Genomic DNA, 13623 nt, shown 5'->3' on the forward strand with positions numbered 1-13623 from the left:
AGGAAGCCCATAATAGCTAACACAATACTGAAGAATAAGAAGGAAGTAGAAGGACTGTCCAACTTAACTTTAAGACCGTGTGATAATAAAGCCACAGTAATTGAGACAGGGTTGTATTGCCAAAAGAATAAACAAATAGATCAATAGATATGAATAGAGAGTCCAGAAACTGACCCATAGAGATATAGTCAATTGATCTTTGACAAGGGAGCAAAGATGATATAATGAAAAAAAAAGAATGTTTTTAACAAATGATGCTGCAGCAACTGGGCATCCACATGCAAAACGGAAAAAAAAATACAAATGGATCTAGATCAAACCTTGTGACTTTTACGAAAATGAACACAAAATAAATCATAGATCGAAATGTACAAATGCAATATTATAGAAGTTTTAGAACCTAAGATGAAATTTGGGTTTGTTGAGGACTTTTAGATACAGTGCAAAGAAAAAGAAAAAAAGAAAAATGAAAAAGAGTAAACTATGAAAATAAAACATTGATAATTTGAACTTCATTAAATTAAAAATTTCTGCTCTACCAAACACATTGACTATTTTATGAGAAGCCAAGCAACAAACTGGAAAAAAATGCTTGCAAAACACATATCTAAGGAAGCACTTACATCTAAAATAAAGAACTCTTAAACTCATGGAAGACAACTCAGTTTTTAAAACAAGCAAAAGACCTGAACAGACACCTCACCAAAGAAGGCATCCAGATGGCAAATACGCATATGAAAAGATGTCCAACATCATATGTCATTAGGGAACTGCAAATTAAAGCAATAATGAGATACCAACTGTAGATATATTGGGATGGCTAAAATCCCAAACACTAACAATACCAAACCTGGAAAAGAACAACAGGACTTCTCACCCACTGAGAGTGGGAATATAAAATAGTGTAGCCACTTTTGGAGATAAGATGCCTTGGCCATTTTATCAAAAGCTGAACACTTACTATTCAATTCAATCGCTGCACTCCCAGGTGTTTACCCAATTGAGATAAAAACTGGTATTCACACAAAATCCTGCACATGCAAGTTTATATCAGTTTTATTCATGAGAGCCCCAGACTGGAAGCTATTTAGCAGGGCAATGAAGAAACAAACTGTGATACATCCAGACAAATAAATAGTATTCAGCACTAACAAGAGAAGAGCTCTCAAGCCATCAAAAACCATAGGGGAACTTGGCCGGCGCCGTGGCTCAACAGGCTAATCCTCCGCCTTGCGGCGCCGGCACACCGGGTTCTAGTCCCGGTCGGGGCACCGATCCTGTCCCGGTTGCCCCTCTTCCAGGCCAGCTCTCTGCTGTGGCCAGGGAGTGCAGTGGAGGATAGCCCAAGTGTTTGGGCTCTGCACCCCATGGGAGACCAGGATAAGCCCCTGGCTCCTGCCATCGGAACAGCGCGGTGCGCCGGCCGCAGCGCGCTACCGCGGCGGCCATTGGAGGGTGAACCAACGGCAAAAGGAAGACCTTTCTCTCTGTCTCTCTCTCTCACTGTCCACTCTGCCTGTCAAAAATAAAAAAAAAAAAAATAAAAAAATAAAAAAAAAAAAAAAAAAAAAAAACCATAGGGGAACTCTAACTGCATATTGCTATCTGAAAGAAGCCAATCTGAAAAGGCTGTGCATTTTATGATTCCAATGATATGACATTTTGGGAAAGGCAAAACATAGAGAGAGTAAAAAGATCAGTGGCTGCCAGGATTTGGTTGGGGGCGAGGGGAAGGTAAACAAGTAAGGCATAAGGGATTTTCACTGTGGTGAAATTATTTTGTATGATACTGCAGTGGTTAAAACACAACATAATGCATTTACCAAAACCCATAAACTTGTACAACAAAAAGAGTGAACCCTACTATAAACTATAGACTTATATTAATAATGTATTAACATTGCTTCATTAATTAGAATGTATCACACTAATGTAAGATTGTAATAGGTAGAACTAAGTGGCATTGAAGAAAAATGGTAGTTCTCTGTATTATCCTAATTTTCTTATCTAAAACTATTCCAAAAAGAAAGTCTATTGATTTAATAAAAAGTTGCAAGATAAAGTGAAACAATAAACAGAACAAAAATGAAAAAGGAAATCAAACCAGTGGATGTAAGTGACTAGAGTTTGTCATTGTAGGGAGGATGAATACGGTGGGATGGTGGTAGTCAGGAGTTTTGGAATTCATTGTAGTGTTTGCCTTGTTAAGCTGTTCATTTTAATGAGAATGAGAATGCTAATGAGGGGGAATGAAGTTGAAGATGTTGGTATCCCTTTTATGGAATGAGTCTAGCATTGATTAGTACCATATAAGGAAGCAAATATTATTCTATTATTACTGCTTTTCAAACTCATGTGGTACCCATTCTTAGTCACTTTGTCTATTAGCCTTGACTAATTTTCACATATTAAACAACTAATCCAATCTAAATCAATACTTTCTCACAGCTTAATCTAGGCTTGCAATTTTTTTTTTTTTGGACAGGAAGAGTGGACAGTAGAGGGAGACAGAGAGAAAGGTCTTCCTTTTTGCCGTTGGTTCACCCTCCAATGGCCACCACGGCTGGCGCACTGCGCTGTTCCAATGGCAGGAGCCAGGTGCTTCTCCTGGTCTCCCATGGGGTGCAGGGCCCAAGCACTTGCACCATCCTCCACTGCACTCCCTGGCCACAGCAGAGAGCTGGCCTGGAAGAGGGGAAACCGTGACAGGATCGGTGCCCCAACCGGGACTAGAACCCGGTGTGCCGGTGCCGCAAGGCGGAGGATTAGCTTACTGAGCCACGGCGCCGGCTTAGGCTTGCAATTTTTTTACACAAGCCACACGGAGAGAGGTTTTGATCAGTTTTCCACTTTGTTCTTCTGTTTCTCTTGCCCAACTCAGAGTTTCTGGCTCCTCTAATTCTGGGCCCAGGAGTGGGGGAAAGCTAAGATGTTAAGAGCAGTTTCTGGATCTAAAAGAAAAAAGAATATTTACTGTTGTAACCTAAATGAACTGCTGACACATTGTAGTCTATGCAAATATTAGGATATTTAAAAGATACATTGATTTGACACTTGATATTGAAAAGAAACATAATCTTTGCTCAAAAAAATTTTAAATGAGAAAGAGGTAATGATGAAATAGCAAAATTTCATCAAAAACATTTTAACCATGTAGCCAGGGTTTAGTGGTAACTGCTCATAAATATTTCCTTATACTCCACTTTTCTCTCCATCTAATATGTTCTTCCAAGAGACACTCCTTTCCCTTTCTAAATATACAATTTAGTCTTCACTTTGATATTCTCTGACATTTTATCCCAGTCAAAAGTCCTGGTAGCTGAGCTGGAATATAAACATTTTTAGAAGGTGAGAGTGGGGTGAGTGGATAAAGAAAAGTTATGAATATGAAAACATTAATAGTTTTATATATCTGACACCTAATTTTCCTTTTTCTGTTTTCTTTTTCTGATTTAGCCAAGAGTGGTAAAATTGGGTCCTTGTATGTAGAATTTCCCGAAGATGAAACAACTTCAACTGAAAGCGAAGAAGCTGATATTGTTTCAAGCAAAGATTTACAAGCACTAACACCTGTCAAGATCCAAAATATCTTTATGGAGCGTCAAGTACAAGAAAGAGTGGCTACTATTTCCACAGCCCCAAAATCTACCAAAAATGTTTCTTGGCACATTCCAGATACTGCTACTGGTTCCGTCTTTATCCCAAGTTGTCAATCAGCTTCTTCTCGAGTTTTTCGGAAAGAAATAACCCGAATGGGGAGTTTAAGAAAGCTCAAAAAAGAGCCACAGCAAGAAAGAAAAATCATTTACTTCGAAGACAAACTAGAAGACATGTATGGATACCCTTCAGATTTATCTAACGTCTTCAGTGCTCGCTGGCCAGTCTTCACCAGTAACTATGAGAAAGTGTACCCTGAGTTCCAACCTTTACCGATGACTCCAACCCACATTTATGAGCAACCCTTGAGAGAGTTAAGTGCAATATACATAAGCCCTCTACCTAGTACTGTGTCTGGTAGACCTGAAAGTCTGTGGTCAGAACGTTTCCAGCGAAGTCCCACACATCTTAGTAAAGTGGTAGTAAGTATCACTCAGTTTCCGGGTACCATTCCCTTACCACCGCCACCTTTACCACGAAAGCCTCGGAGACAGTCTATCATAGGTAAATATAATCTGACTATGGTTCTATCATAATGGGGTCAAGTGGAACACAGGGGAGGGGAGGCATGGGAGCCAAGGGTGTCCCCACCCCCACTCTGGGTTTGCAGGGTAGGAAGAAGATAAAATCACCTTTGGTCTTGGACCAAAGGACAAGAGCAGGAGTCCTGACACTACAGATAGATACCAAAGTCAAACTGGGAACTCTATCCAGATGCTAATGATGGGAACCAATAAGGAAATTTTAAAAAGATCAGAAAAACTAATATAAAGGGGGTGGTGAGGTTATTTGATTATTCAGAAGGTGATCTAGATGGATCCCAATTCATGAAGTGAACAGTTGGACTTAAGTCACAACACCCTCAATGAATTTTCCTGGGCATCCAAAAATTGCTGCATTCTTTCTTTTCTAGAAAATATTTCATCAGAAAATGAAAAGGTAGAGACTGCCCCAAGACCATCTGAAGGTAAATGCTATGTTTATATCATTCCTTTAGAAATTATATAAAGATTATCTCACCACAAAAGTATCTATGATTATGTGTTTGTATGAGTATGTATATATATATGTACATATATATATATACACATATGTATGAGTCACACATAATGTCTCCCCTTATTTTCAGTTCCTCAGTAATTTTTTAAATTTTAGAAAATTATTTATTGATTTATCTATGAGGGGGGAGAGAGAGAGAGAGAATGTTGGTTTATTCTTCAAACACTCGTAATGGTCAGGGCTGGGCCTGGTTGAAGCCAGAAGCTGGGAATTCAATTCAAGTCCTCCTAGTGGGTAGCAGGAACCCGATTACTTGGGCCATTACTACTACTTCCAAAGGTCTGCATAGTAGGAAGCTGAAGTTTGAAGCTAGACCCCAGAATCAAACCCAGGTACCGTGATGTAGGATGTTGGCATCTTAACAGGCATGTTAACCACAAGGCTAAATGCCAATGCAGCAGCTATTTTTAAGTAGTGACTATAAACCAGATATTGTACTGATACTGGGAAGATGAAAACCAATGTGTTCTTAATCTGGGTGGGGCAGGTAACATGGAATAATGAGTGAATGACTTGCCGTGTGTAAGGAATTGTTTCCAGTGCTTTGGTCTTACTTACCAAGCAGAAATAAAGCACCATCTTTGAAGAAATAATATCCCATCCTCAACTTCACGTTATCTCTACAGACAGTCTCACAAATAGTCTGCAGTAAATACTTTACAACCACCAGGTACACAAAGAGAAAGACAAAATGAATGAAAACTCTCAAAAACAGTGAGCAGTATAAACATACCCACAGGAGAATTCAGTTTTAGGATTATCAGACACAGATTTCAAGCGGCTCACTAGGCTAATCCTCCACTTGCGGTGCCGGCACTCCACCCTGGGGTTCTAGTGCCGGTCAGCGTGCCGGATTCTGTCCCAGTTGCTCCTCTTCCAGTCCAGCTCTCTGCTGTGGCCCGGGAGTGCAGTGGAGGATGGCCCAAGTGCTTGGGCCCTGCACCCACATGGGAGACCAGGAGGAAGCACCTGGAGACCAGAAGTGAGCCAACCGCAGCGGCCATTGCGGGGTGAACCAACGGCAAAGGAAGACCTTTCTCTCTGTCTCTCTCTCACTGTCCACTCTGCCTGTCAAAAAAAAAAAAAAAAAAAAAAAGAAAGAAAAAAGAAAAAAAAAAGAAAGTAATGTGATAACTTCTGGTTCTGTCCACGATTGATTAGCTTGTATTGGACAAATCTTCCTACCACAATCAACTATTAAACCTGCCAGAAAGATATAAAACTGCTATTTAAGGCATTGGAAAATCAAGCACGCACACATGACTTGAATGGCCACAGTCCATGCAGGAAGGGAAATCCTCAGGTTAGTTCTCTGCCTTTGCCTTGGCTTTTGCCTGGGGCGTTTGTGGCTTGCACTATAGAAAGGAGTAGTGTAGCGAATGGAGAAGACAGCATTCAGACTTCAGAGCCGCCAATAGCACTGGGACATAAAGAGCAAAAATCTTAAAAAGGAAAGAATCGAAGGAGAATCAATCTAAAAAAGCTGCCTACAAACTCCTTAAGGGTTTCAGCTGATTTCCAAGTTGTGCACATACAGGATAAGACTCAGAAACAGCAGAATCATTGGCGGAGAAACTAAGGAATTGAGGACAGAAATTGGAGTACCAGCTTTGTCAAAGTATAAAGGTTTTTATAAACAAATAGGGTTTTCAGTTGAAGACCCAGAGAACCCATCACTAAGGAATAGGAATGATATTTTCTGAAAAGAATTAAGCTAAAATAGACTATCCCTAAAGAAGATCAAAACCAATCCTTGACAAACCAAAGTGGCGCTTTTGCTTAAACAAAGAACAGCTAACACTTGTTAGAGATAACATTATCCAAATCCTTTAGCATTGTCCATCCATGAACTCCAGCTTCAAATTAAAAATTCACAAAGCGTCCTAAGACACAGGATAAAAATGTTTGAAAGAAATAGACAATAGATACAGCCCCATGATTGATTCAGATAGTAGCATTTTAAGGAGGGAGTTTAAAGTGACTGTGATGACTGTGTTCAAGAAAATTAAGAAAACCTGGAGCATTTCAGTGGGGAACTAGAGTTTTTGTTTTTTAAAATAACAGTTGTGCAAAACTCTAGAACAGCAAAAAGATAATGTAACAAATTTACTCAATAGCTGTGTTTAATAAATTATACATGGCAGAATGCTCTAAAGATAGGACTTTCTTAGCCGCTGTCCCTCCCAGTAGTTCTTTATCAATATCTCTGGCATTAATTCACTTGTAGCACCCCTCCATGTCAGGAGCCTAAACAAGTTTTGGTGCTGTTTCTGCTTTATTGAGTTTCTTCTGCTCTGGTGGTTCCCTCCTTGGGAAGTTGCAGGTATCTATAAGGGCACTTGGAACTTCCAGAGATGTATAAGGGAATTTCTAGCCATCTTTGCTACTCTATCTTCCTTGCTTTATTGAAAAAGCAACTGGTTGGGCTTAGACCCTAAAGGTGGGTGAACCCAGAGCTGGCCACAGACTTCGATCGTAACTATTCCCCTTTCCTTCTTGCTCCATCCCCTCCTCTTTGTATCACCTTCTACATCTTTCTTTATTCTGTAGTTCACTTTCACATCTGTTGAGCTGAAATGGGCATGAAGAGTCTATATTAGAAATTAAAACCTGAATGTCATTTTGTTGTTGTTGTAGGATGCACTGTTTCCTCTCATTGAAGCAATATAAGAATTACTGAGACTGTAGAAGTATGTTTCTGCAAGTAATACATCGGGAGTGGCTGGGAATATATATTTCATGACATTTCAAAATATTTTCCTGCCGCACTTGATGTGTACTTGCATAGACCATTTGTGGTGGAAGGTGAAACTCACAAGAGTCATCATAAAAAGTAAATTTAAATTTAGATCCTCTCTGCTTGGGTAACCCCTGAGTTGTTCATTTTCTCTCTTCTATTTCCTTTGTGAGATCTATACACTAAGGGAAGAGTTTAATTATATAAGGCATTTGAGCCATGCATCAAGATGATGTGAGGGGAAACGTGAAGCTACCCCTTGGAGTTATGTTTATATGATGTCCTTAATTAATTTTGAGAGCAAAGAAGTCATTTACATAATACATAGTAAAATTTTAAAAAGTTACATATAGTACAAAAACACTAAGACTGAAGGAATCTAAATCATACAGGTAGAAATCTATGAGCATATTGTTCTCTTTTTGAAAGAAAATTGTGCTATTTAATATTTTACAACAAACAAATAACACCCAGTTCGGCAGACAGAACCAGCTGCGATTCAGTGGGTGGAGCTTGTGGAGAATACTTTCTAGAAGAGTGTAGGTAACCTTAATCTTATCATAGCATAGATACCTTCAAATTTTTACTCTAAATAATGACGTGTAAGTTTCATGCTTCGTTTTATTTATTTAGTTCCTGTTACAATCGAAGAAGAAAAATCAGAGGTACTTACTTTACATGGTGAAGGTTTTAAGACTATTGCAGCAACACGATATGAAACACTGGCAGCTATGACTGATCTGGCCATAATGAACTGTCAACTATATGGAAGAAACGCACTTAATCTTAAGGTATGCTGGATAGTTTTAATGACATTATCCTATGTATTATCAATTATTTTTTGCTTTAGATTTCCCAAATTAGGCAAATTTCCATGATACTGAAAGAGCTTTTCCTATTGCAATAGAAATTTCTCAGGAGCACATTCAAATTACATCTCCAAACCTATGTGTCCCAGTTTTCCTGAAATCCACCAATGAAGTGGTGGTAGGGAAAGGGGGGAGAGAGAGAAGTGCCCCTTTTCTTTTTCTCTGAGTGAGTGGGCACCCTGTTAACCTCAGGGCTCTGGGCCAGACTCAAAGACAGTGTAGTTCACTAGGCTGTCTCTCCGGCTATATCACCAGTGGCACCGGCCACTGCAGTCTTATCTCACCTTGCTCTCCAGAGCTGGCGCTTTCTCCGGCTCTCAGCTGCTGGCGTTGTGTGTTGTGACTGTGCTCATTGCTGTGCGTCTGCACCTTCCACACAGATCCACAGCATCTCTCCTCCTCCCTCAGAATCTCCACTGCTGTTTTCCCTTCAACTCTCCCCTCAGAAGGCACTTTCTCCACTTTTTTTCCCAGTATTTTCTAATAGCCTAGAGCAGACCGCCCTGTTGCTATTTTGCCTCTTGGAATCTCCTGTACTTCTTCTTTCAAGAAATATCTATTTGGATATTTTACCTATTTTTTTTTAAGATTTTTTTTTATTTATCTGTAAGGCAGAGTGACATAGAGAGGAAGAGAAAAGAGGAAGAGAGATCTTCCATCCATTGGTTCACTCCACAGATGGCCAAAACAGGTAGGTCTGGGCTAGACCAAAGCCAGGAGCTAGAAACTTCATCCTGGTTTCTTACATGTGTGGAAGGGGCTCACATACTTGGGCCATTATCCACTACCTTTTCAGGTGCATTAACAGGAAGCTGGATCAGAAGTGGAGCAACCAGGATTAGATCAAGCACTCCAAAATGGGCTGTGCTTAACCTACTGTGCCACAAAGCTGGATCCCTTTGCCCATTTCTTAATTAGATTATTCATTTCTTTGTTGTTGAGTTTTTGAAATCCTTATATATTTTTGCTATTGATCCTTTCTCAAATGAATAATTTGGAAATACTCTGTTGGTTCTCTCTGCACTCTGTTGATTGTTTTCTTGGCTGTGCAGAAGTTCCTTAGTTTGTTATAATCCCATTTATCTCTTTCTGCTTTTATCGCCTGTGTTTTGGGCATCGCCTATATTGATGTCTTGAAGTGTTTCCTCTATGCTTTCTTCTGATAGTTTCATAATTCCAGTTATTTATTTAGATCTTTGATCCATTTTGAGTTGATTTTTGTTAAGGTTGTTGGAGGTGAGAAAAGTCTTGCTTCAATCTTCTGCATATGGATATTCAGTTTTCCCAACATCATTGATTTAAGAGGCTGTTCTTTTTCCATTGTACATTTTTGTCACCTTTGTCAAAGATCAGTTGATGATAGATGCATGAATTCAGTTCTGAAATCTGTATTCTGTTCCATTGGTTTATATGTCTCTTTTTAAGCCAGCACCATTTTGGTTAGGTTATAATAGCTTTGTAGTAAGTCTTGAAATACAGTCTTGTGATATCTTCTTTTCCTTCAGGATTATTGTGGCTATTTGTGGTTTTCAGTGCTTTCATATGAACTTTAGAATTTTTTTTCTAGTTCTGTGAAGAATATCATTGACATTTTGATGGGGATTATATTGAACATGTAAATTATTTTGAACACTATGAACATTTTAATAGTATGAATTCTTCCAACTGATAAACATGGAAGGTACCTCCATTTTTGTGTCTTGTGCATTGTCTTTTATTATTAGTGCTTTGTAATTTTCACTATAGAGTTCCTTCACACTGGTGGTTTTGTTTGTTTGATTGATTTTATTTTTAAAAAATTTTATTTGTTCTACAAACTCCATGCATTTCATATATACAAAGGTAGTGATTCTTCCCACCCTACCCTCCCTCCTGCCTGCAGTCCTACCCTTCTTCCTCCTTCTCTGATTCCCATTCTTATGTTTTACAAAGATCTATTTTCAGTTAACTTTATACTCATAAGATTAACCCTACAGTACATAAAAATTACACTAAACAGCATGAAGGAAAAAAACTACTGTTCCTCAACAGGCAAGTCAAGGGATGTAAACCATAATAGAATTTCAAAATGTCAATTTCACTCCTATGCATTACACTTGATCAGGGTGTGTGTGTGTTTTATGTATTGTTAGATTTGATTTCCTAGTATTTTATTGAGAATTTTTACCTCTAGTTTGATTGTTGCTATTATGGGCTTGTTTGGTTTGGGGATCAAGGCAATACTACTCTTATAGAATTATTCCATTTCTTCTAGGTTTTTCAATTGTTGACCCATAATTATACATAATAGTCACTAATTATTCTTTTTTTTTATGGAATCTTTGTGATATGCCCTTTGTCACCTCTGATTTTATTTATTTGAGCTTTCACTCCTTTTTACTCAGTCTACCTAAAGGTTTATCTTTAATTTTTCAAAGGTTTATCTTTTCAATGAAGCAACTCTTCATTTAATTCATCCTTTGTAATGTTTTCTTAGTTTTTGTATCATTTATTTCTACTCCAATATTTGTTAATTCTTTCTATCTACTAGTTTTGGGCTTGGTTTGATCTTATTTCCAGATCCTTGATTTTTTTTGGAGAAAGGTACACATATTTATTACTATAAACTCCCCTCTTAGTACTGCTTTTGTCATAGCCCATACATTTTTGTATGTTGTTTCCACATTTATTGGTTTCATAGAAGTTTTAAATTAACCTTTGTGTCTTAAATGACCTATTCTTCATTTGGAAGTATAATGTTGGTTATCCATGTATTTGTATAAGTTGTTGTGATTTCTAATTTTATTCTATTATGGTAAAAAAAGATGCATGATATGATTCTGATTTTTACATTTATTTATTTTACATTTTTATAAACTTATTTTGAAGCCCAATAATATGGTATATCCTAGAGAATATTAGATGAAAAGAATATGTATTCTGCATGTGTTGTATGGAATGTTCTGTAGTGTCTGTTATGTCTATTTCATCTATAATGTAGCTTAACTCTGCTGTTTGTTGATTTTTTTTTGTTTGGATGACCTGATTGTTGATGAAAGTGGGATGTTGAAGTCTCTCCCTATTAATCTATTAGGGTTTATCTTTCCTTTTAGAACAAATAATATTTGTTTTACAAAATTGGGTGCTCTAGCATTTTGTTTACTTGCATCTACTATCATCATATCTTCTTGTTAAATAGGTTCCTTGAAAATTATATAGTTAATAATTTTCTTTGTCTCTTTTACAATGTTTTTCTTTTTCTATTTATTTTTATATATATAAAGAGAAAGATTTCAAGTATTCAATATATACAACTTGAAGCATATAATGATATGTCCCACTCTTCTTCTCTCCATCTTTCCTCCTTCCTTCATTTTTTCTTTTAATTTTTGTGATAACATAATTCAAATTTACTTTATAATTATAGAATTAATCCTCCACTAAATAAAGAATTCAACAAGTAGAAAGTAGAAAGACCAAGTCTTGCAGAAGTATAGACTAGGACTATAAACAATAGTAAAATCTCAAGATGTCAATTTAATTAATGTACATTACATTTTTTGTACTCTATATACTGGGTATAAATCCATGAAAACATGATTTTTTTCTAAAATCGGTTTTGTCTAATGTAAGTAGAGCTACCACTCTTCACTTTTTTTCCATTAGCATGGAATATCTTCTTCCATGCTTTCATTTTAGTCTATTTGTCTTTACTAGTGATATGAGTTTCTTATAGACAGAATATTGTTGAGTCTTATTTTTTATGTATTCAGTTTAAAACCATGTATCTATTTTTGGGGGGTTGGCATCCCATGTGAACACCAGTTCAATCCCACCTGCTCCACTTCCTATCCAGTTCCCTGCCAATGCCACCAGGAACGCAGAAATTAGCCAAAGTGCTTGGGCCCCTCTACTTGGTAGACACAGATGGTGTTTCAGGCTCATGGCTTAGGCCTGGCCACACCCCAGACGTTGTGGCTATTTGGCTATCAGTTGGTGGAAGGTCTCTTTCTCTGTCTATCCTCTCTCTGTCACTCTGCCTTTCGAATAAATAGATCTTTTTATTTTAAAGCATTTTTCAGTTTGAAAGGAACAATGAGCAAGAGAGTGAGGGACAGAGAGAAAGGGGGAGAGAGTCAGATATCTTCTACTCACTGCTTCACTATCCAAATGGCTACTTCCCAAATGGCCATGGACAGTTCTGGGCCAGGCTGAAGCCAGGAGCCAGGAACTCCAGCCTGGTTTCCCACTTGGGTGGCAGGGGCCCAAATACTCGGCCAGTCTTCTGCTGCCAATCCTGGTATCTTAGCAGGAAGCTTTATCTGAAGCAGAGGAGCTGGGACTTGAACCAGTGGTCTGATATGGGATGCTGGTGTTAAAGTACAGGCTTAGCTTGCCACACCACAGTGCTAATCCCAGTCTGTATCTTCTAATTGGAGAATTTAGTCCATTTACATTCAAAGTTATTGCTGATGAATAATGACTTAGACATGTCATTTTAAAAAACCCTTATATTTGAATATTTGTTGTTGTTTTTCTAGTAAATTTTATACTTTTACATGCTTTCATGATGGTAGTTAACTTTCTCAGTTTCTTTCTTATTAGACTTCTTTATTCATCCTTTGTGAAACTTGCCTGGTGGTAATAAATTCTTCCAATTTTTATTTTTCTTTATTTCTCCTTCATTTGTGAAACATAGATTTGTAGATAAAGTGTTCGGGGTTGGCATATTATTTTCATTCCATTCCCTCCTGGCCCATAAGTTTTCTATTGAAAACTCTGCTGTTATTCTATTGGGGTTTCCTTTAATTTGACTTGGTGCTTTTTCTCCTGTAGGTTAGAGGTTCTATCTTTGCATCATACTTTTGAGAGTTTGGCTTTATTTATTTATTTATTTATTTATTTTTTTGACAGGCAGAGTGGACAGTGAGAGAGAGAGACAGAGAGAAAGGTCTTCCTTTTTGCTGCTGGTTCACCCCTCAATGGCCGCTGCGGCCGGCGCGCTATGCTGATCTGAAACCAGGAGCCGAGTGCTTCTCCTGGTCTCCCATGCGGGTGCAGGGCCCAAGGACTTGGGCCATCCTCCACTGCCTTCCCGGGCCGCAGCAGAGAACTGGACTGGAAGAGGAGCAACCGGGACAGAATCTGGCGCCCCGACCGAGACTAGAACCCTGGGGTAGGGTGCCGGCACCGCAGGCGGAGGATTAGCCTATTGAGCCGTGGTGCCAGCCCCGAGAGGTTGGCTTTAATGTGTAATAGTAAGGATCAGTTATGGTCCATGTTCCTATGAGTCTCCTGTACTGGGACTGAGATGTTCCTATG

The 13623-nt window shown here is 38.3% G+C and overlaps 1 protein-coding gene across 1 annotated transcript in view; it reads left to right on the forward strand.

Moving 5' to 3' along the window:
* Positions 1-13623, forward strand: part of LRRC63 (leucine rich repeat containing 63) — a 61319-nt gene that overhangs the window by 15366 nt on the left and 32330 nt on the right. The window contains exons 3-5 of the mRNA XM_062195169.1: positions 3457-4161; positions 4571-4624; positions 8087-8244. Of these exons, the coding sequence (XP_062051153.1) occupies positions 3457-4161; positions 4571-4624; positions 8087-8244 (917 nt within the window). The remainder of the gene's footprint in view (positions 1-3456; positions 4162-4570; positions 4625-8086; positions 8245-13623) is intronic.

Source organism: Lepus europaeus, chromosome 6, assembly GCF_033115175.1.
Source record: "Lepus europaeus isolate LE1 chromosome 6, mLepTim1.pri, whole genome shotgun sequence".
In the NCBI taxonomy this organism is placed as follows: Eukaryota; Metazoa; Chordata; class Mammalia; order Lagomorpha; family Leporidae; genus Lepus; species Lepus europaeus.